Source organism: Leucopleurus acutus (genome assembly GCF_964270905.1).
Source record: "Leucopleurus acutus genome assembly, chromosome: 3".
Classification (NCBI taxonomy): Eukaryota; Metazoa; Chordata; class Mammalia; order Artiodactyla; family Delphinidae; genus Leucopleurus; species Leucopleurus acutus.
This window is the reverse complement of record NC_139145.1, coordinates 145,564,636-145,589,875: the sequence shown is the minus strand read 5'-3', so window position 1 is coordinate 145,589,875 and position 25,240 is coordinate 145,564,636. Positions and strand designations below refer to the sequence as shown.

Here is a 25,240-nt window from a genome sequence, read left to right as displayed (position 1 = left end):
AAATGCCACACATTGTGGCCAAAAAAAAAAAAAAAAAAAGTGATCCTCTAACAAACCAGGAATTCAGTGTTAAGCCACAGTTTGGTATCTGCAGTCCCCTTTTGTTTGATTTATGATAAAGAAATAAGTGTATGCTCAAATCTAGAGCCCAGCAATAATGCTGACAGTAAGTGGATACTTCCTTTGTACAGCAAAGTTCTAAGCACTTAAAGTGAAATAACTCATTTAATCCTCCTACTTCTATTATCCTCTTTTGAAGATGAGGAAACTGATACTCAGGGGCACTAACTTCCCCAAAGCCACGGTAAACGGTGGAGCCAGGTTTCAAATCTAGGAAAATCTACTCCAGAATACATGTGTTTAACCAGTATGCCTTCCTTTACCACTGGTTGTGACCTATTCTCCTTCTCAAGGTCATCAGTTGTCTCTCCTACACTTGTCTCATGCCCCAACCACACAAGCTATTAGCAGTCTTTGAATATGACTGCTCTTTCATGCATTCCCGCATGCTTTTCCTTCTGTGTGGACCCTGGTCAATACTTAGTACAACTCCATTCTCTTGGTAGTCTATGTAAATAGTGCCCCTGTGGGTAACGTTGTGACGGACCTGTCTCCATCAATGAAGAACCTTTTCATTTTGCAGGATCCAATTTTTCTCATTGTGAAAGGAGTGCATTTTCTCCTTTTAAAAGTGTTCAGTGACAAAGGGAGAGTTGAATACCTCCTTCCTTATGCTACTTGTGTATCAGTTATATTCCTCTGTTATTTAAAAATTTTTATAACAGCTTTACTGAGATATAACTAATACCCTCAAATTCATAATTTTCAGATATGCAATTCAGTGGCTTTTAGTATAACCATAGAGTTAGTTGTGCAACCATCACCGCTAACTCATTTTAAAACATTTTTATCCTTCCAAAAAGCAACCTTGTAGCCTTTTACTTTAATTCCCTATTCTCCCTCTGCTAGCCTTCCTCCAACTCTTGGCAACCACTAATCTACTTTCTGTCTGTATGGATTTGCCTATTCTGGACATTTCACATCAATGGAATAATACAGTAAGTAGTCTTTCGTGACTGATTTCTTTCACTTAGCATAATGTTTTCAAGGTTCATTCATGTTGTGGCATGTATCAGTACTTCATTACTTTTTTTTTTTTTTGCGGTACGTGGGCCTCTCACTGTTGTGGCCTCTCCCGTTGCGGAGCACAGGCTCCGGACACGCAGGCTCAGTGGCCACGGCTCACGGGCCTAGCCGCTCCACGGCATGTGGGATCCTCCCGGACCGGGGCACGAACCTGTGTCCCCCACATCGGCAGGCGGACTCTCAACCATTGCGACACCAGGGAAGCCCACTTCATTACTTTTTATTGCCAACTAATATTCTATTATATGGACACACTGCATTAAAAAATGCATTCATTAGTTGATGGACATTGAGTGTATATATTTTTTGGCTATTATGAATAGTGTTACTATGAATATTTGTCTAGAATTATTTGTACGGTTGTATGTTTTTGGGTTTTTTGGGGTGTATATCTAGGAGTGGAATTGCTAGGTCATATGATAACTCTATTTTTAACATTTTGAGGAACTGCCAAACTGTTTTCCAAAGTAGTTGCACCATTTTACAATCCCATCAGTAGTCTGTGAGGGTTCAATTTCTCCACATCCTCACCAGCACATTTTATTGTTTGTCTTTTTGATTATAGCCATCTTGGTGGATGTGATGTGGTATCTCACTGTGGTTTTGATTTGTATTTCCCTAAAGAATAATGATGTTGAACGTTGTTTCATGTGCTTATGGGCCTTTTGTATGTCTTATTTGGAGAAATGTCTCTTCAGCTCTTCTGCCTGTTTCAGTTGGGTTATTTGTTTATTTATTATTGAGTTATAAGGGTTCTTTATGTATTCTGGACACAAATTCCTTCTTAGATACTGTAAGGCCAACTGACCCGAGGCAGGGGAACACAATCAGATTCACAGGTTGCATCAGACTGAAACTCTCCGGACCACCCAGTTCCAGAAACTGACCTGGAGACATTCCGGACCACCCAGTTCCAGGAACTGACCTGGGGACTTTGCACCCGGCCCGCCTTCCCGCTTTTCGAGGGGCGGGACTAACGGTCCCCCAGGATACCCGAAAAGACCACCAAATAAAGAATACCCTGCGCCCTCCCAGATTCACCACACCGCTTTCCCTTCTTCCCCTGTAAAATCTTGCCCAACCCTCGCCCGGGTGCGACTTCTCTGGCCCCTTTCTCTCGGACCAGTGAACCTTGCCCAGGAGTGCTCCCTAATAAAGCTCACCTGAAGCTTTCCTCTGTTTCGCGGTGCCGTTTGTTAAGATCCGACCTTATAGATACTTGATTTGCAAATATTTTCTTTCATTCTGTGGGTTGTCCTGTCACCTTCTTTGATGGTGTACTTTGAAGTATAACAATTTAAAATTTTGGTGGAGTCCAGTTTCTCTGGTTTTTCTATTGTTGCTTGTGCTTTTGGTGTCATATCTAAGTAGCCTAACCCAAGGTTGTGAACATTTACTCCTATGTTTTTTTTTTCCTGCGAGTTTTATTTATTTTTTTAAAATTTTTATTGCAGTACGCGGGCCTCTCACTGTTGTGGCCTCTCCCGTTGCGGAGCACAGGCTCCGGACGCGCAGGCCCAGCGGCCATGGCTCACGGGCCCAGCCGCTCCGCGGCACGTGGGATCCTCCCGGACCGGGGCACGAACCCGCGTCCCCCGCATCGGCAGGCGGACTCCCAACCACTGCGCCACCAGGGAAGCCCTTTTATTTTTTATTTATTTATTTTTTATTTTTATTTCCTGCGAGTTTTATAGTTTTAGTCACATTTAGGTCTTTGGTATATTTTGAGTTAATTTTTGTGTATGATTTGACATAGGACACTCTCCTATTATTGTACTTGTCACAGCTATGATAAAATGATCATTGTTGTGATAGTTATTTGTTTACAAGTGTGCACCTTCTGTAGTTTCTGAGCTCTATGAAGACAGTGCCTGTGTCTTCCTTATTTGGGGTTTCCTGGTGTTTAGCATATAGTACCTGGCACTTAGGCTTTATTAGGTACAGCTTACTGTAAGTCTGTCTGTGGCCTTGAATGTTTTATCTTGAGGATACAGAGAAAAATGTTTAAGAGTAGATATAAAATATAAATAGTTAATAAATACATCCCCATATTTTAGAGACGATGGATAAACTCTGTGTATTTTTTTTTCTCATGGATTTCATGTTAATTTTCTTTTAAAAACAAACTGTCATTACTAGGTGATTTATATCTTTAGTTAAGAATGAATATATTTGAGCATGTACTGTATGTCAGACACTGTGCTAAGTACTGAAGATGCAAATTAAATAAGACTTAGTATCTGTCCTCAAGGATTTTACAGAGTAGTGAGGAGATGACAAGTAAATAATCTGCTTTTGTTCTCTAGCAAGAAATGCCCAAGAGCAATTTAAAATACTTTGTTGTATTATTGGTGGCTTTAGACATTATGGAAAATATGATGGAGTGTTAATAATTTGTTCCATATTTGGTGGGATGAATAGGGTGTAGAATTGCTAGAGCTAGGACTGTAGAATAAATACGAGAGAATCTATACAGATTGGCTTTGGGGATGCCTTTAATTTTCACTATACCTTTTACAGTTGTGAAGCATATACATGCTTTTGCATGTATGCAGAGTTACATTAAATAATATATGGTATCTATTCTGCAGTGTTAGTTTTCAAGAGAGCTATAGTAGGGGAGAAGGATTAAAATATATTTTTTCTCAGTATGAGGTGAATTTGATAAAAATTTATTATGTCTCAAGCTTCTTTTATTTTTCCAAATAAATTAATTCTCACTAATTTGACTGATACCTTGACATTTTTTGTAGTCAAAATTAGTACAGTCTGTACATCTTTAACTGAATATCAAAAGATTGCCCAAGTAATAACTCGATTTTTATAAAAAACAGTTATGAAATCTTAAACATAACTCAGAATACTACAGTGTATAACCCATGTTGAACTAATTCTGCACTGCATATCTAAGATTCTGAAAGTTTGTGAAACTTTTCTATCTCAAGGCATTTTATACCTGGTCTCAAACAATTTCTCAAATGTGTACTTTCAGGATAAAACCTTTATAGCCATAGTCTCGTAATAATGTCTTACTTATAATGGGGTTGTAGTTATAAAGTGTTGTGGCACATTAACTCATTTGGTCATCACGGCAGCTCTGCGAAGCTAACAGGGTAAGTGTTACTACAGAGGAGGCATTATGTTGTAATGATTACGTGCACAGACTTTGGGGCCAGACTTCTAAGTTCAAATTCCCTCTCAGTCACTTACCAGTTACGTGACCGTGGACAAATTACTTAACCTCTCTTTGCCTCGGTGTCCTCATCTTTAAAATGGGGTGATAATAGGACCTATTAGAGAGTTGTTGTGAGGATTAAATTACTTAGTATATATGTGGTGCCTTGAGCAGTGCTTGGCCCATAGTATGCATGTATATGCTAGCTGTTACTATTATTGTTATTATTTATATACAGTAGATGGTTAAGGAAATAGAGGCTCTATGAAGAAGGGATTTTTTCATTCTTACCACTAGTAAGTAACAGAATCCAGATTCCTGTCCTGCTGTTGCCTTGACTCTTTAAAACAATATGAGTTTTATTAAGTACCTGTTGAATGAATGGTTGTATGAATTGGAAAAAAAATCCCATGTTGCCTGGCAGTTTGGAAAATTGAATTACAGAGTAAGATTTTTACTTAATTGAAAGTTAAATTTGACTTCCAAGATTTTCCAATGAAAGAGAAAGACAAATACTATATGATATCATTTATATATAGAATCTAAAAAATAATACAAATGAATGTATATGCAAAAGAGAAACAGACTCATAGATACAGAAAACAAACTTGTGGTACCAAAGAGCAGAGGGAAAGGGGGAGGGACAAATAAGGGGTATGGGATTAACAAATACAAACTACTATATATAAAATAGATAAGCAACAAGTATATACTGTATAGCACAGAGAATTATACCTATTATCCTATAATAACCTATAATGGAGTATAATCTGCAGAAATACTGAATCACTATGCTGTATGCCTGAAACTAACACAATATTGTAAATCAACTATACTTCAATAAAATAAAAGAAACATGTTACATGTTAGTCTTCCTGTTCCGGGGTAATAAAAAATTAACAAATGGAAAAAACAGATTTTCCAGTTGAATATCTTTTTTTAGGTTATAGAAATTATCTTAAGGTATAAAATGTAGCTCAGACAATACACTATCAAGCTGTAATAGGACTGGTGAACTTGTGTTGCGGTAAAGTGGTAATCTCAGAAAACTTTTGCTTCTCATACTTTATTATTATTATTATTTTGGCCGTGCCACGCAGCTTGCAGGATCTCAGTTCCCTGACTAGGTCACGGCATTGAAGGCCTGGAATCCTCACCACTAGGTCACCAGGGAACTCCCTGCTTCTCATGCTTTAATGTGCACATAAGTCTCCTGGGGACCTTATTAAAAAGCAGATTCTGGTTTAGTAGGTCTTGGAGAGGTCCAACATTCTGGATTTTAACAAGTTTCTAGGTGATGCCCCTGGTGCTGCTCTGTGGACTGTACTTTTTAATTTTTATTTATTTATCTATTTATTTTGCGGTACGCGGGCCTCTGACTGTTGTGGCCTCTCCCGTTGCAGAGCACAGGCTCTGGACACGCAGGGTCAGCGGCCATGGCTCACGGGCCCAGCCGCTCCGCGACACGTGGGATCTTCCTGGACCGGGGCACGAACCCATGTCCCCTGCATCGGCAGGCGGACGCTCAACCACTGCGCCACCAGGGAATCCCCTGGACTGTACTTTGAGTAGCAAGGCATTAGAGAGGCTTCTATGAGAACAGTGGCACTATCAGACTGAGGTTTGTATTAATCTTTACTCCACTTATAAAGTGTTTTGTTTCCCAAAAGAATCATTGTAACAAATTCTTATTCTTTGTAGATAAGAGGCTAAGGACTTGAAGTTTTGAGGGGATAATTAGTTCAAGTTGTGAAGATGTGAGAATGGTGTGTACATTGTTGCCACTGACATGGTGGAGGTGGGCCTTTTTTAGGAATAGGACAAATGGTGAAACCCAGGGACTCCAGTCTGAGCTGGTGAAAATTTCCCTCTTCCTTTATAGTTGTAAAGAAAAGCCTTCTCTTTTGGGTAGGGGTAAAGAAGTGGGAGGGGAGAGTTTCATTATAGGGGTCTTAGAAAACCAGGTTGTTCCTTTTTAATTCTGGCAAGCTCAACCTCTGTTCTTCTATTCCTGCCTGGAGTGGTTAATTATGTGGGTAAGGGTGGGATCTTAATGCCTACATTGATAAGTAATCAATGAAAAATAAATACCACTGCAAATGATAGGAATATTGATAGGCTCTTTAGAGATTAATATCTTTTGAGAAATGATCTGCTTTTTGATTATGTATGAAACTTTTTTGTTGTTTTTTTAATGATATTTATTTTCTAGCTTTATTGAGGTATGACTGACAAATAAAAATTGTATGTATTGATACTTAACATGTATAATGTGATGGTTTGATATATGTATACATTGTGTGATGATTACCACAATCAACTTAATTAACACATCCATCGCCTCACACAGTCATCTTTTTCTTTTTTTTGGTATGGCAAGAACACTTAAGATCTATTCTTTGAGCAAACTTCAAGTGTACAGCACAGTGTTATTAACTGTAGTCACCATGCTGTACCTTTGATCCTCAGAACTTATTTATCTTGTAACTGAAAGTTTGTACCCTTTGACCAGAAACTTCTTAAAAACATTAATTTTTCTAAACTTAACCTGGAATAACATTCTACAAATGAAAATTTCTAAAACAATATGTGTGATGCTCTGAGAAGTTACAATCGGGACTAAAGGTGGTGGAGAAACATTGAAGCTTCTCAGTGAGAAATGCAGTAGGAAGAATAATATCATGGTAGTGAGCAGTGTGGAGTAAAGTAAAGAAGATGGAAGTCAGGGAAGGACATGGGGTAGTGTTCTTAGTTCCAGATGTGAGTTTAAGGTAGACCGTGTCATCATAGAATGTCATGAATTACCTGGTCCAACTCTTTCACTTTTACAAGTGGAAAAGCTGAGGTTCTATACAGTTAAATGGCTGAGTGAAGATTACAAGTGGCAGTTAACGTCAGAGTCATGTCTAGATTTCAAGTCTTTGAACTTAGAGAGCAAATAAGAATAAAAGCTGACATATTCATAAAATTTTAGGGTGTTAGGAAATCACAGGGTGTATTTTCATGGTAGCTTTGAAAACAAATGTCATTTGATATAAATCCTGTTGGCTAATTACCTGCCATTGTTTTATGATAAATAAACATAGAAAATTATCATCTTTGTGTTTATTGCTAATGTCGTGTTTTTTTTAAAAAGTGATTTCTGATAAAATATAAGAATGAACTATCCTTTTCGAGTTTCTCGGCCCTCACACAAGTATAAAAATTATCTAACAGTGTGCTCTTAAGTCATGTTACTAAGAAATGTTCTCTAAGATTTCAGCTTGCAACAGGGCATAAACGGTTTGAAGGTAATTTAGAAGTGGTTTGGGAATACTGCTAATTGAAGGATTGGAACCAGCTGTGAGATTTAGCTAGAAAATTGTCTTTCCTTCCTGCAATATTTTAGACATGTAACTTTACATTTTTGGAGGAAGATTTTAAACATTGGATAAATGATTTTTTTTGACGCTTACCTAACATTTATTAGAGTATTGAGAAGTATTCAGGCATAACAGTATGCATCTTTTAATCTTTTTTTGTTTGCTTACGTCTGTTGTATCTATTAAAATTTTTTTTTAGTTTTGGCAAAATACACATAATGTAAAATTTACAGTCTTAATCATTTTTTAAAATTTATCTTATTTTATTTTTAAAAATTAATTAATTAGCTTATTTTTGGCTGTGTTGGGTCTTTGTTGCCGCACTCAGGCTTTCTCTAGTTGCGGCAAGCAGGCATCTCATTGTGGTGGCTTCTCTTGTTGCAGAGCGCGGGATCTAGGTGTGCAGGCTTCAGTAGATGTGGCGTGTGGGCTCAGAAGTTGTGGCTTGCAGGCTCTAGAGTGCAGGCTCAGTAGTTGTGGTGCACAGGCTTAGTTGCTCCACGACATGTGGGATCTTCCCGGACCAGGGACTGAACCTGTGTCCCCTGCATTGGCAGGCAGATTCTTAACCACTGAGCCACCAGGGAAGTCCCAGTCTTAATGATTTTAAAACGTACGGCTCTGTAGTGTTACATTGCTGTGCAGCCAGTCTCCAGAACTTTTTCATTTTTGCAAAACAGAAACTCTATACCCATTAAACGACAACTTTCCATTTCCACCTCTTCCCCCAAACTCTGGCAACCACTGTGCGTTCTGTCTCTATGTATTTGACTACTCTGTATACCTCAGATGAGTGCAATTATACAGTATTTCTCTTTTTGTGAGTGGCTTATTTCACTTAGCATAATGTTCTCCGGGTTCATCCATGTTGTAGCATGTGTCAGAATTTCCTTCCTCTTTAAGACTGAATAATATTCCACTGTATATTTATACCACTGTTCCTTCATCCATGGATGGACACTTGAGTTGCTCCTACCTTTTGACTATTGTGAATAAAGCTGCTTTGAACATGAGTGTACAAACACCTCTTTGACACACTGCTTTTCATTTCTTTGGGGTATATACACCAATGGAATTGCTGAATCATAAGGTAATTCTTGTTTAAGTTTTTTTAAGAACTACCATACTGTTTTACATAGCAACTGCACCATTTCCCTCCAGCAGTGTATGTGTTCCAGTTTCTGTTCATCTTTGCTAAGACTTATTTTGTTTTTCTTTTTTTCCCTTAAGTATTAGCTTTTGCATTGGGTATGAAGTGGTATCTCATTGTGGGTTGTTTGTTTTTTTTTAATAAATTTATGTATTTATTTTTGGCTGTGTTGGGTCTTTGTTGCTGCGCGCGGGCTTTCTCTAGTTGTGGTGAGCGGGGGTATTCTTTGTTGTGGTGGTTGGGCTTCTCATTGCAGTGGCTTCTCTTGTTGTGGAGCACAGGTGCACGCACGGGCTTCAGTAGTTGTGGCGCATGGGCTCAGTAGTTGTGGCATGCGGGCTCAGTAGTAGTGGCTCGTGGGCTCTAGAGTGCAGGCTCAGTAGTTGTGGCACATGGGCTTGGTTGCTCCGCGCATGTGGAATCTTCCCGGACCAGGGCTCAAACCCGTGTCCCCTGCACTGGCAGGTGGATTCTTAACCACTGCGCCACCAGGGAAGCCCTCTCATTGTGGTTTTGATTTGCATTTCCCTAAGGATTAGTGATGTTGAGTCTCTTTTCATATGCTTGTTGGTCATCTGTATAACTTCTTTGCAGAAATAACTATTGAAGTTCTTTGCCAAATTTTGAATTGGGTTTTTTCACTGTAGTTGTTGAGTCATAGGAGTTTTAAATATATTCTGGATATTAACACCATATCAGATATATGATTTGCAGATATTTTCTCCCGTTGTGTAGGTTGCCTTTTCACCGTGTTAATTGTGTCTTTTGATGCCTCGGTGATCTTTTTGAAATCTCAATTCTTATCAAATTACTCTACATGACTCAGAGCTTAAATTGCAGATTCTTGGCATTGTATACAATCTGGCTCATAATGAACTCTCTGGGTTAACATTAAAAAAAAAATACCCCCCCCCCCCAGCCCGACACCACACATCCTTCTCCTTCTTCCTGCCCAGGAATTTAAACTCTAGCCAGGCAAAAATATTTGCAAATCGGAAAGTGTCAAGATTCATCTTATTCTCGCCTAGATGCCCTCCACATTCATCTAGGGAACTTCTGTTTTTCCAAAAGCATCTCAAACATCTCTTGTATGAAGCCTTTTCTAATCACTCTCTACTTCCCCAGGCACAGTGGAATTGAGCGCTGAACCCTGTGTATCCTTCTGTCATAGCATCTGAAACATTTTAGTTTGCCTATTTGTTTACCTGTCTGTTTTGCTTTGCTGGACTGATTGTTCTTCATGAGCAGAGTCTTTGTTATTGGTCTTTTTATCTTTAACTTAGTTCCTGGTATGTGGTATGTAGTATATAATTAAATAATACATGTTGTTAAGTGAATGTGTGATTAGTGAGTGAGTGAATAAGTGAATTAATTTTAAGAGTTACACCAGAATGGACTCTAATTCTGGTTGCTTTTGGTTCTGCACTGGTAACTCTTTCCAAAGTGGTTTCTGGGAGAAAGTGGCACTCATTTTCAAACTCCTGGTTGGAAATCCCCATTCTCTATCCCAACTGTTAGCCACTTTGTGGTAGATCTTTATTACTGAGTAGACTTTTTATTTTGACTCATACTACTATACATATATAACTTCTAAAATTTATGACATATTACCCCAGAAAGGTAATAAATGATTTGCAAATCTTTTGAAAAACACTACAAGGATGTATGTATAGTATATCAGATGGAATTGCTTATGTTATTCTAGATATGTTTGCTATCATTGTTCTTACTGGGGTAAACGAAAGAGCCTGGGAAATAATCCTTTGGTTGGCATTTAAAACCAAACCAAAACAAAAACTGGTATCTTTTCCTCTCTTCCATTAAGACTGTAGCTCTTGTTATGAATTTTGGTAATAAATGACTTCATTTGAAGTCTTGTAGTTTATGATGTCCCCTGGCAGGGAAATCTTGAAAATATTTTACTGTTACAGCAAATTTCACACTGAGCCATATTTCAAAAAGTCATTAGTAAAAGTTCTGGAAAAAGAACAGTCACCATCAAGTGATATGCTACCAAAAGATGGATTGCTACTATTTTAGATGATTTAGTTGTGCCAATTATATGGGCTTTTTATGAGTTATGCCCTACATGATTTCCAGTAAAACTTTGATTTTAAATTTAAACAATACTTATTTAAACATTTAATTCATTCCTAATGTAAATACTGAGCTGTTCTGTATTCTTGTAAGTTTTTTTCTTTAAATGTCAGAAATTGTCTGTATATAGGCACGTTCTGCATTGAATTCAGTGAAATAATTTTCATCCTTCCTTCTGGTGACAGTGTTTTTCTTTCCTGAGTGATGAAAAAGGAATTGGTTATGAAATGATACTATAATAGATTTTTCTTTAAGTAAAACATTTGAACTGTTCTCCTGTTTCTTTCAGGAGTACTTAGCACCTTTACATGAGTTTTTATTACTTACAAATATTGTCAACTGCAAAGGGAGCAGTGGTTTACATAATTTAATGTAGGGGTAGTCCAGAATCCATTTGTTCAACTTTTAAATTATTTTGGAATTTGTGTTGGAATATTGGTATCGCCAATATTGTTGTGTGCAGGACTTTCCAAAACATATTAAACCATAGTGTAATGTCTTTGTCTTGAAATAAACTGCAAACTCTCCAGCAGTTCCTTGGGTTACTATGAGGTAAGTGTTTTTGTTCAGTCCCTCTTGGTTCCTGATCTCTTTCTTTTTTTTTTTTTTTTAAATTTATTTATTTAATTTTGGCTGTGTTGGGTCTTCGCTTCTTTGCGAGGGCTTTCTCCAGTTGCGGCGAGTGGGGGCCACTCTTCATCGCGGTGCGCAGGCCTCTCACTGTCACGGCCTCTCCCGTTGTGGAGCACAGGCTCCAGACGCGCAGGCTCAGTAGCCGTGGCTCACGGGCTCAGTCGCTCCGCGTCATGTGGGATCTTCCCAGACCAGGGCTCGAACCTGTGTCCCCTGCATTAGGCAGGCAGACTCTCAACCACTGCGCCACCGGGGAAGCCCCCTGATCTCCTTCTTTACTGGTCTGTGGTGGTAATCAACTATAGCCACTTCTCAGATGCAAATAGTTTAAGACAAAATTGCCTTTATTTCTCTATACTTGCAATTTACATTTGCTTTTAGTCTGGGATAGAATCATTTGGTCTTCAAAGGTTTTCACTTTTGGAAAATATGACTCTGACTCACCAGGCTCACCTGATGGATAGCACCTACCGGTTCTTCTTTATGGACATAAACATTAATGTTTGAGGTAAATTAAAAATAATCTAATGTGATTTACGAGGTAGACATTGTAAGGGCCATTAATACACTCCAAAAACTCTTATGTCTGCCATATATCAGGTGTTTTGTGGATTGGGGACCCAGAGACGATATATATACACGGTCTTTAAGAAGCATCTCTTGAGTTTGGTTACGGAGTGGTGTGGAGGGAGACCGGTCAAAAATTACAATGTATTATGATAGGTTCTGTGATAGACAAGGAGAAGGTGTCATGGGAATGCATGGAAGGGTCATTTAACCCAGAGTTTGAAATGTTGAGAAATGCTTCCAGGAGCAGGTCACATCTGAATTGCGTCTTAAAGGGTGAGTAGGAATTAGCCAAGTAAAAAGGAAGAGAAGCCTGGAAATAGACTAAGATAATATGACAAGAGAGACAGGAGGTAAGCCTTAGAATAAATGGTGGCTGTCATTTATTGAGTACCTACTTTGTGCCGAACTCTGTATTATGAGCTTTAAACCACTTACCTTACAGTAACCTAAGGGGCAGGTGCTATTATCCTGTTTTGCAAATGAGGAAACAGAGTCATTACTCTCCTGAGGTTATGACAAGGTTAATGAGTATCAGAGCTTGATTTTAAAACCCTAGATTTTCTGGCTTTTTGTCAAGGCTGTTTCCTCCCAAGAAAGAATAGTTTCAAGTTGGAGGAAATAGTTAAGTAGTTATCATGCTGATGAAAGGTCAGACATGCAGATTAAGTTCTGAAAAGTGTCTTGGGACATTTATAGTGACTTATTTATTCATTCAAGAAATATTTACTAAGAGTCCTTTAAGTACCAAGAACTGTGCTAGGTATTGGGAATTAAATGACAGGTGCCAAAGTGGTAGAGGTAGAGGGGTGGAAGAAAGTAGAGACAATGAGTGCAAACTGTAGTGTGAGGAAGCTTGATTGTAAAGGAAAAGATAGTGGTATAGCAGTAAACCTAGGCGAAATTGGGGTGTGTGTGTGTTTTAATATGGGATGTACTTTTTTTTTAAATATAAATTTATTTATTTATTTTTGGCTGCATTGGGTCTTCGTTGCTGCGCACGGGCTTTCTCTAGTTGCGGCGAGTGGGGGCTACTCTTCGTTGCGTTGCATGGGCTTCTCATTGCAGTGGCTTCTCTTGTGGAGCACGGGCTCTAGGTGCACGGGCTTCAGTAGTTGTGGCACACGGGCTCAGAAGTTGTGACCCATGGCCTCTAGAGCACAGGCTCAGTAGTTGTGGCTCATGGGGGCTTAGTTGCTCCACAGCATGTCGGATCTTCCCAGACTAGGGATTGAACCCGTCCCCTGCATTGACAGGCAGATTCGTAACGACTGCGCCACCAGGGAAGTCCCAATATGGGACATACTTAAATTGTTCATATTCTGAGGAGAAAGAGCCATGGTAGGGGAAAGATTTAAGATAAAATAGAAAGAACTAGTGATTGATTGGTTCATCAAGGATCCTAAAGAAAGAGGGAAGTTAGGGACCAAAGTCTGTAGATTGCACATTTTTGTTTGTTTGTTTATTTGTTTTGGGCATGCCACGTGGCTTGTGTTACATGGCTTGTGGGATCTTAGTTCTCCAACCAGAGGTTGAACTTGGGCCCTTGGCAGTGAAAGTGCAGAGTCCTAACTACTGGACCACCAGGGAATTCCCTGAACATGTTTAATTAAGTGGATTGCAAGATAATCCTAACATGAATTTGTAATGGCTGTAGGATTTTAGTATAACTACCCTGCTCTTGGATAATGGAGACTTGACTAAACAATGAAACTTCTTATTTAAATGATCAGTGTGTGACCTCTTATGTCTGATTTATGCATCCATCTTCTTCATCCCTCAGTTATTCTGTCCATACCCTTTGTAACATAGCATGTATTATATTGAAGTAGAGTCATTGATGTTTCCCTCTTAGACCATATGCTTCTTGGGAGGAGAGAGGAGTAGAGGCTGTGTCTAACGCCACTTAGCATCTGGTATAATCTCACTTTAATAAAGCCCTGCTGAATCAATGAATCAGTGAATGACTCTGTTCCTTATTTGTACCATTTGAATATCAGTTTTTTGTTTTTTAATCTTTTATGGGTTAAAAGATATGTATCTATCCTGTGCAAATTTTATTGTGTGTTATAAATTAAGTACTTTAAGGTATGCCCAAGTACCAGTGAAAAGAGGACTTTAAAAATTTTCCATATAGGGAGGACCTTATGGTTTCATACAACCTAAAGAATATCTTAGGTTTATCTTTTTAGAGATTTAAGATAAATTTATTATCAGCCCAAAGTGACCAATTGTAATCTATCTAGAAGTGCAGAAATAAGATATGCTTGCACTTTAAAAAATATTTTAATTTAATTTAATTTTTATTTATTTCTTTTTGGTTGCATTGGGTCTTTGTTGCTGCACGCGGGCTTTCTCTAGTTGTGGCGAGTGAGGGCTACTCTTCATTGTGGTGCGTGGGTTTCTCATTGCAGTGGCTTCTCGTTGCGGAGCACAGGCTCTAGGCGCGCGGGCTTCAGTAGTTGTGGCACATGGGCTCAGTAGTTGTGGCTCGTGGGCTCTAGAGCGCAGGCTCAGTAGTTGTGGTGCACGGGCTTAGTTGCTCTGTGGCATGTGGGATCTTCCCGGAGCAGGGCTCGAACCTGTGTCCCCTGCATTGGCAGGGGGATTCTTAACCACTGCGCCACCAGGGAAGTCCCACACTCACACTTTTTCCTTTCTAGTTTTTAAAGTTTTGTGTTAAAAAGTCAGTGATGCAATTTTTAAAAATTAAATTTCTTGGGAGTGTGGTATGTAGTTCCCCCAAATATGTTATATTACTCATCAATGTCATGGAATTTTCTGTTTTCAGAATCCTGTCCAAAAGATCCCAGACTCGCATGAGATAACGCTGAAGCATGGCACTAAGACAGTAAGTTTTAAAAATTTAATTCTTTTCCCTTAATAACAGGGCTCTCATGGAAAAGTGAACTAATAAGATATATTTATATTAAGGCCAATTATACAATCAACTGGTATCACAAAGCTATAGACATTAAGGAAAATAGATTACTTTTCTGTTCAGTGAAAATAACCATTGCATTTCATTTAAAATAGGAACACTTACTGCCATTGTTATTGTTGGCTTTCTTTGATATAGGAACATTATAAGTGAAAGAAAGAAATGAAACTCAAATACTTTTTTTTGTTATGGTGTGGGAAAATTTTTCATTACCCTTAGCTTCATTTCTATATCAGTAAGAGGCCTGAGTTCATTTTTTAGGTGGATGTTGAGATAAGAAATGAACATAAGATAGTAACTGTATGGCTCTAAGATTATATTACTTAGATTTATGGATTATATTTTCATATTTATTTATGTTATTTAAAAATTAATAATGTAAACATTTTGAGGTATAAGATTAAATCATTTTATCTTATTGTAAAAAAAGATTTAATAATATCTTATTAAAAACTGATAGTTGAATGAATGAAACTTGCTTGTAAATGAATGAAAGAATAAAATTATCTTGCTTTCCCTTTGTAATTAAGCTACCTTTTTCTAGAAGTCTGACAGGTAAAGAAGTAGGAAAATACATCCCATAATGAGGGGGAAAACATCAATCAATAGAAATAGGTCCAGAAGTAACACAAATGATAGAATTAATAGCCAAGGATTTTAAAATAGTGATAGTCTTTCCACTAAATTTTTTGCTTTTGAAAATATCATTTCCATAAAATATTTGTGTTAAATACATTGGGTTTATTATTATTTTAAATGAAGTAAACAGTGAATATTTTAAAATGTCTTAATTTTAATTTTTGCTATGGTAAATACTGACACAAATAACTCATATAAACAGACATTTTGGGGGGTTCTCAAAAGATTTCGAGTGTAAAGGGTCTTGAAACCGAAATATCAGAACTGCTGCCTTAAGAAATCATTTCCATCTAATTCTTCATATTATACCTACTTTTTATTAAATCACACTTTTGACATTTTTATTCTGAAATCAGGAAAGAATTTTACTAATTTTCATGTTTTTAAGTAAATAAGAAAAAAATTATAGACTGTAAATACTTAAAAGGAAGCTTTCCTATCATTAAGTCCAGAAATTTTTACAGCTGAGAGATAGTTCATGTTTAACACGTTTTATTTAGATATGCATATTTTTTCAAATCAAATTTTATCTTTAAAAATATATATAATTAAAAAAATACTCCAAGTTATTTTACACATTAATAATCAGAGCTTCTAACTGTACTGTTAGGTTAACTAATTTTTTTTGCTGTCCTGCCTTTGCCCTGCATGTATTTCAACTTTTTGGAAATATGTCAGAGATTAAGAAGGTGACTGGCTGGTCTTTTTTGTTTGTTTTTAAACTAGTTATTGTAAAAATGTTTACACATTCACAGAAGTATAGAGAATACTGAAAGGAATTCCCATATATTTATCTCTGAACCTTACCAATTATCTACATAAGACCACTCTTATTTCCTATATAATTTACATTTCTAGTAAACCTCCTTCTCCCCATCCCATCTACCTACCTTGTGTGATTATTTAAAAACAAATTCCAGACTTCATATGATTTCATCTGTAAATATTTCAGTATGAATCTGTAAGAGATAAGGTTGGTCTTTCTCTCTCTCTCTCTCCTCCTCTCCCTCTCCTTTTCTCTCTCTCATAATCAGAACATCTTTATTATGTCTAAAGTTTTTTCAATAATTATTTAATATCATCTAATATCCCATTATTCATATTTCTTCAACTGTCCCATTTTTTCTTTTTTAATTTTTGGCTGCGTTGGGTCTTTGTTGCTGCGTGCAGGCTTTCTCTAGTTGTGGCGAGCGGGGGCTACTCTTCGTTGTGGTGCGCCGGCTTCTCATCGCGGTGGCTTCTGTTGTTGCGGAGTATGGGCTCAGTAGTTGTGTCTCGCAGGCTCTAGAGTGCAGGTTCAGTAGTTGTGGCGCATGGGCTTAGCTGCTCCGCAACATGTGGGATCTTCCTGGACCAGGGCTCGAACCCGTGTCCCTGCATCGGCAGGTGGATTCTTAACCACTGCGCCACCAGGGAAGCCCCCATACATATTTTTCCAGTTAGTTTGTTCAAATCAGTATCCAGATGGTATCTGACTCACTCTGAGGAGAGTCATCATTGTTTATTTGTTATGTCTCTTAATCTATATGTTTTTCCTTTTTTTTTCTCCTTGCCATTGAAGAAATATATCTATTTTGTCAGTATACTTACCGTTGACCTGAAACAAATACACTACCAGGTATTTCTTCAGCAAAGATGGGTTTATCCGGGATCAGCAGAGAATTACAATTTGGGGTCTGCAACCATGGTGAGCCATGCTCAAGTTCCTGCATGGTAAGGGAAGGAGAACCTTTTTATAGGGGTGAAAAGGAAATTTGGATGGCTAAACAGAGTCCATGGCCTTTCACTGGCTGATGAGTCCTTGCCAGGAAAGAAGAGGAGTCTTTATTCTTCCTATTGAGCTCTGCTGTCATTGCAGGGTTTCTGTTTCTGGTATCCCAACTCTATTTAATTGAGGTTTCTGTTTATTAATTTTTTACATTTACCCCTTTGATCACAAGATTTTTCTCTGAAAGCATCACTGATTAAATGTCAGGTTGCCTAGTTTCAGCAGCCTTTTGTCCCTCAGTGTCAGGAAGGACCTTTCTTGGGTGTAGTGTCTCACATCAGAAGGAAATTACATAGATTAGAAACTTATTAAGATCACACTGGAATAACAAGGACAGGTAGGAGTGAGAACTTTCTGGTACTTTTTATCTAAAGCCCATATGTTATCAAGATCATAGATATTGGAGATCGTCTGGAGCGTTATGTCATCATCAAAGGTTTGGTGACAAACTTCTAACGGGGGTTTCTCTGGATATCTTGGGAAAGCTGTCTTATCAGATGTCATCTGCTTCAATTCCAGGAAATCTTTACTTTCAGGTCGCCAGATGATGTGCAGGTCCAGTCAGGGTTCGGTGCTTTCTTTAGGTGTGTTATGTCACATGAATTCAAGAATCTGTTCCTTGGAGTTTGGTGGCAAAAATATTGGTTAGCAGTGCCTGATAGGGGCCTCTCCAGGGAGGTTGAAAAGAGTTTCTCTGGAGGTATCTTTTCCAATAGATGAAATCTCCAGGTTGTAAGGTGTGATGCTTAAGGTCTAGATTCAGTTTGCTGATATTTTGTTGAGGATTTTTCTGTTTATATTCATAAGGGATATAGGTCAGTAGTTTTCTTATGGTGACTTTGGTTTTGGCATCAGGGTAATATTTACCTCATAGAACGCTGAAAGCATTTATTTCTCCTATATTTTCTGGAAGAGTTTATGAAGGATTGATTAATTATTCTTTAAATGTTTGATAGAATTTACCTTGAAGCCAAATAGATATAGACTTTTCTTTGTGGGAAGATTTTTTTGTTTTTTATAAATTATTTATTTGGCTGCGTTGGGTCTTCGTTGCTGCGCGCAGGCTTTCTCTAGTTGCGGTGAGTGGGGGCTACTCTTCGTTGTGGTGGGTGAGCTTCTCATTGCGGTGGCTTCTCTTGTTGTGGAGCGCAGGCTCTAGGCGTGTGGGCTCAGTAGTTTTGTTACAAGGGCTTCAGTAGTTGTGGCTCATGGGCTCTAGAGCGCAGGCTCAGTAGTTCTGGCGCACGGGCTTAGTTGCTCCACGACGTGTGGAATCTTCCTGGACCAGGGCTCGAACCTGTGTCCCCTGCACTGGCAGGTGGATTCTAAGCCACTGTGCCACCGGGAAGTCCTCTGGGAAGATTTTTGATTACGAATATAAGCCCTTATTAAAAATCTATTCAGATTTTCTTTCTTTTTTCTTCATGAGTCCATTTTGGTAGTTTGTGTCTTTCTAATAATTTGTACGGTTCATCTAAGTTATATAACTGGTTGGCATGCAATTCATAGAATTTCCTTGTAATCCTCTTAATTTATGTTATCTTCTCTTTCCTTCCTGATTTTAGTAATTCTTTCTTTTTTTCTTGGCCAATCTAGCTAAAGTTTCTTAATTTTCTTGAAATTTTCAAAGGACTGTTTTTTGGTCCCGTTGATTTTCTTTACTTTAAAAATTTCTCTTTTCTACTGAACTCTCCTCTAATCTTTATTTCCTTCCTGTTGCATGCTTTGGGTTTTGTTTCCTCTTCTTTGGTAATTTTTTAAAGTGTAAACTTAAGTTATTTGGATTCCTTTTATTCCTTTTATTTCCTTTTCTTCTCTGCTTGCTGTGGCTAAAACTTCCAAAACTATGTTGAATAATAGTGGTGAGAGTGGGCAACCTTGTCTTGTTCCTGATCTTAGAGGAAGTGCTTTCAGTTTTTCACCATTGAGGATGATGTTGGCTGTGGGTTTGTCATATATGGACTTTATTATGTTGAGGAAAGTTCTCTTTATGCCTACTTTCTGCAGGGTTTTTGTCATAAATGGGTGTTGAATTTTGTCAAAAGCTTTCTCTGCTTCGATTGAGATGATCATATGGTTTTTCTCCTTCAGTTTGTTAATATGGTGTATCACATTGATTGCTTTGCATATATTGAAGAATCCTTGCATCCCTGGGATAAACCCCACTTGATCATGGTGTATGATCCTTTTTCTTCTTTTTTTTTTTTTTTTGTGGTGGGCGGGCCTCTTACTGTTGTGCCCTCTCCCTTTGCAGATCACAGGCTTTGGACACACAGGCTCAGCACATGGCTCATGGGCTTAGCCGCTCCGTGGCATGTGGGATCTTCCTGGACGGGGGGCATGAACCCGTGTCCCCTGCATCGGCAGGCTGACTCTCAACCACTGTGCCACCAGGAAGCCTGGTGTATGATCCTTTTAATGTGCTGTTGGATTCCGTTTGCTAGTATTTTGTTGAGGATTTTTGCATCTATGTTTATCAGTGATATTGGCCTGTAGTTTTCTTATTTTGTGACATCTTTGTCTGGTTTTGGTATCAGGGTGATGGTGGCCTCGTAGAATGAGTTTGGGAGTGTTCTTCCCTCTGCTATATTTTGGAAGAGTTTGAGAAGGATAGGTGTTAGCTCTTTTCTAAATGTTTGATAGAATTCCCCTGTGAAGCCATCTGGTCCTGGACTTTTGTTTGTTGGAGGATTTTTAATCACACTTTCATTTCAGTGCTTGTGATTGGTCTGTTCATGTTTTCTATTCTTCCTGGTTCAGTCTTGGCAGGGTTGTGCTTTTTTAAGAATTTGTCCATTTCTTCCAGGTTGTCCATTTTATTGGCATAGAGTTGCTTATAGTAATCTCTCATGATCCTTTGTATTTCTGCAGTGTCAGTTGTTACTTCTCTTTCATTTCTATTTCTATTGATTTGAGTCTTCTCCCTTTTTTTCTTGATGAGTCTGGCCAGTGGTTTCTCAATTTTGTTTATCTTCTCAAAGAACCAGTTTTTAGTTTTATTGATCTTTGCTATCATTTCCTTCATTCTTTTTCATTTATTTCTGATCTGATGATTTCTTCTGCTAACATTGGGGTTTTTTTATTCTTCTTTCTCTGATTGCTTTAGGTGTAAGGTTAGGTTGTTTATTTGAGATGTTTCTTGTTTCGTAAGATAGGATTGTATTGCTATAAACTTCCCTCTTAGAACTTCTTTTGCTGCATTTCATAGGTTTTGGGTCGTCGTGTCTCCATTGTCATTTGTTTCTAGGTATTTCTTGATTTCCTCTTTGATTTCTTCAGTGATCTCTTGGTTATTAAGTAGTGTATTGTTTAGCCTCCATGTGCTTGTATTTTTTACAGATATTTTCCTGTAATTGATTTGTAGTCTCATCGCGTTGTGGTCGGAAAAGATACTTGATATGATTTCAATTTTCTTAAATTTACCAAGGCTTGATTTGTGACCCAAGATATGATCTATCCTGGAGAATGTTCCATGAGCACTTGAGAAGAATGTGTATTCTGTTGTTTTTGGATGGAATGTCCTATGAATATCAATTAAGTCCATCTTGTTTAATGTATCGTTTAAAGCTTGTCTTTTCTTATTTATTTTCATTTTGCATGATCTGTGCATTGGTGAAACTAGGGTGTTAAAGTCCCCTACTATGATGTGTTACTGTCGATTTCCCCTTTGATGGCTCTTAGTGTTTGCCTTATGTATTGAGGTGCTCCTACCTTGGGTGCATAAATATTTACAATTGTTATATCTTCTTCTTGGATCGATCCCTTGATCATTATGTAGTGTCCTTCTTTGTCTCTTGTAATAGTCTTTATTTTAAAGTCTATTTTGTCTGATATGAGTATTGCTGCTCCAGCTTTCTTTTGATTTCCATTTGCATGGAATATCTTTTTCCATCCCCTCACTTTCAGTCTGTATGTGTCCCTAGGTCTGAAGCGGGTCTCTTGTAGACAACATATATACGGGTCTTGTTTTTGTATCCATTCAGCCAGTCTATGTCTTTTGGTTGGAGCTTTAATCCATTTACATTTAAGGTAATTATTGATATGTATGTTCCTATTCCCATTTTCTTAATGGTTTTGGGTTTGTTATTGTAGGTCTTTTCCTTCTCATGTGTTTCCTGCCTAGAGAAGTTCCTTTAGCATTTGTTGTAAAGCTGGTTTGGTGGTGCTGAAGTCTCTTAGCTTTTGCTTGTCTGTAAAGGTTTTAATTTCTCCATCAAATCTGAATGATGTCCTTGCTGGGTAATCTTAGTTGTAGCTTTCTCTCCTTCATCACTTTCTATATGTCCTGCCACTCCCTTCTGGCTTGCAGAGTTTCTGCTGAGAGATCAGCTGTTAACCTAATGGGGATTCCCTTGTGTGTTATTTTTCCCTTGCTGCTTTTAATATTTTTTCTTTGTATTTAATTTTTGATAGTTTGATTAATATGTGTCTTGGTGTGTTTCTCCTTGGATTTATTGTCTGTGGGACTCTCTGTGCTTCCTGGACTTGATTAACTGTTTCCTTTCCCATGTTAGGGAAGTTTTCACCTCTAATCTCTTCAAATATTTTCTCAGTCCCTTTATTTTTCTCTTCTACTTCTGGGACCCCTATAATTTGAATGTTGGTGCATTTAATGTCGTCCCAGAGGTCTCTGAGTCTATCCTCAGTTCTTTTCATTTTTTTTCTTTATTCTGCTCTGCAGTAGTTATTTCCACTATTTTATCTTCCAGGTCACTTATCCATTTTTCTGCCTCATTTATTCTGCTATTGATCCCTTCTAGAGAATTTTTAATTTCATTTATTGTGTTGTTCATCACTGTTTGCTCTTTAGTTCTTCTAGTTACTTGTTAAACGTTCCTTGTGTTTTCTCCATTGTGTTTCCAATAATTTGGATCCTCTTTATTATTGTTATTGTGAATTCTTTTTCAGGTAGACTGCCTATTTCCTCTTCATTTGTTAGGTCTGGTGGGTTTTTGCCTTGCTCCTTCATCTGCTGTGTGTTTCTCTGTCTTCTCATTTCCTTAACTTACTGTGTTTGGGGTCTCCTTTTTCCAGGCTGCAGGTTCATAGTTCCTGTTGTATTTTTTTTTTTTTAACATCTTTATTGGAGTATAATTGCTTTACAATGGTATGTTAGTTTCAGCTTCACAACAAAATGAATCAGTTATATATATACATATGTTCCCATATCTCTTCCCGCTTGCGTCTCCCTCCCTCCCACCCTCCCTATCCCACCCCTCCAGGTGGTCACAAAGCACCGAGCTGATCTCCTTGTGCTATGCGGCTGCTTCCCACTAGCTATCTGCCTTACGTTTGGTAGTGTATATATGTCCATGCCTCTTTATCGCTTTGTCACCGTTTACCCTTCCCCCTCCCCATAGCCTCAAGTCCATTCTCTAGTAAGTCTGTGTCTTTATTCCTGTTTCACCTCTAGGTTTTTCATGACATTTTTTTTTTCTTAAATTCCATATATATGTGTTAGCATACGGTATTTGTCTCTCTCTTTCTGACTTACTTCACACTGTATGACAGACTCTAGGTCTATCCACCTCATTACAAATAGCTCAATTTCGTCTCTTTTTATGGCTGAGTAATATTCCATTGTATATATGTGCCACATCTTCTTTATCCATTCATCCGATGATGGACACTTAGGTTGTTTCCATCTCTGGGCTATTGTAAATAGAGCTGCAATGAACATTTTGGTACATGACTCTTTTTGAATGATGGTTTTCTCAGGGTATATGCCCAGTAGTGGGATTGCTGGGTCATATGGTAGTTCTATTTGTAGTTTTTTAAGGAACCTCCATACTGTTCTCCACAGTGGCTGTATCAATTTACATTCCCACCAACAGTGTAAGAGGGTTCCCTTTTCTCCACACCCTCTTCAGCATTTATTGTTTCTAGATTTTTTGATGATGGCCATTCTGACTGGTGTGAGATGATATCTCATTGTAGTTTTGATTTGCATTTCTCTAATGATTAGTGATGTTGAGCATTCTTTCATGTGTTTGTTGGCACTCTGTATATCTTCTTTGGAGAAATGTCTATTTAGGTCTTCTGCCCATTTTTGGATTGGGTTGTTTGTTTTTTTGTTATTAAGCTGCATGAGCTGCTTATAAATTTTGGAGATTAATCCTTTGTCAGTTGCTTCATTTGCAAATATTTTCTCCCATTCTGAGGGTTGTCTTTTGGTCTTCTTTATGGTTTCCTTTGCTGCGCAAAAGCTTTTAAGTTTCATTAGGTCCCATTTGTTTACTTTTGTTTTTATTTCCATTTCTCTAGGAGGTGGGTCAAAAAGGATCTTGCTGTGATTTATGTCATAGAGTGTTCTGCCTATGTTTTCCTCTAAGAGTTTGATAGTTTCTGGCCTTACATTTAGGTCTTTAATCCATTTTGAGCTTATTTTTGTGTATGGTGTTAGGGAGTGATCTAATCTCATACTTTTACATGTACCTGTCCAGTTTTCCCAGCACCAGTTATTGAATAGGCTGTCCTTTCTCCACTGTACATTTCTGCCTCCTTTGTCAAAGATAAGGTGACCATATGTGCGTGGGTTTATCTCTGGGCTTTCTATCCTGTTCCATTGATCTATATTTCTGTTTTTGTGCCAGTTCCTGTTGTTTTGGTGTCTGTCCCCAGTGGCTAAGGTTGGTTCAGTGGGTTGTGTAGGCTTCCTGGTGGAGGGGACTAGTGCCTGTGTTCTGGTGGATGAGGCTGGATCTTGTCTTTCTGGTTGGCAGGTCCACGTCTGGTGGTGTGTTTTGGTTTGTCTGTGGCCTTATTATGATTTTAGGCATCCTCTCTGCTAATGGATGGGGTTGTGTTTCTGTTTTGCTGGTTGTTTTGCATGGGGTGTCTTGCATTGTAGCTTGCTGGTCGTTGAGTGGAGCTGGGTCTTGGCACTGAGAAGGAGATCTCTGGGAGATTTTCACCTTTTGATATTATTTGGAGCTGGGAGTTCTCTTTTGGACCAGTGTCCTCAACATGGCTCTCCCACCTCAGAGGCACAGCCCTGACACCTGGCTGGAGCACCAAGAGCCTGTCCTGCCCACAGCTCAGAATAAATGGGAGATAAAAAAAGAAAGAAAGAAAGAAAGAAGATAAAATAAAATAATAAAATAAAAAATAATTTTTAAGAAAAAAAAGTTTTAAGTAGTTAAAAACAAACAAACAAAAAATGGACAGATAGAACCCTAGGACAAATGGTAAAAGCAAAGCTATACAGACAAAATCAGACACAGAAGCATACACATAGACAGTCACAAAAAGAGAAAAAGGGGGAAAAAATATATATATCTTTGCTCCCAAAGTCCACCACCTCAATTTGGGATGATTCGTTGTCTATTCAGGGATTCCACAGATGCAGGGTACATCAAGTTGATTGTGGAGATTTTATCTGCTGCTCCTGAGGCTGCTGGGAGAGATTTCCCTTTCTCTTCTTTGTTTGCACAGCTCCCGGGGTTCAGCTTTGGAGTTGGACCCGCCTCTGCGTGTAGGTCGCCTGAGGGCGTCTGTTCTTCTCTCAGACATGACAGTGTTAAAGGCGCAGCTGATTTGGGGGCTCTGGCTCACTCAGGCCGTCGGGAGGGAGGGGTACGGATGTGGGGCGAGCCTGCGGCGGCCGAGGCAGGTGTGACATTGCACCATCCTGAGGCGCGCCGTGTATTCTCCCGGGGAAGTTGTCCCTGGATCACTGGACCCTTGCAGTGGCGGGCTGCACAGGCTCCCCGGGAGGGGAGGTGTGGATAGTGACCTGTGCTCGCACACAGGCTTCTTGGTG

General features: G+C 38.5%; 1 protein-coding gene across 1 annotated transcript in view; it reads left to right on the top strand.

Moving 5' to 3' along the window:
• Window positions 1-25,240, top strand: part of WDR70 (WD repeat domain 70) — a 304,294-nt gene that overhangs the window by 35,786 nt on the left and 243,268 nt on the right. Inside the window, exon 6 of the mRNA XM_082835820.1 lies at window positions 14,922-14,981. Within this exon, the coding sequence (XP_082691946.1) occupies window positions 14,922-14,981 (60 nt within the window). The remainder of the gene's footprint in view (window positions 1-14,921; window positions 14,982-25,240) is intronic.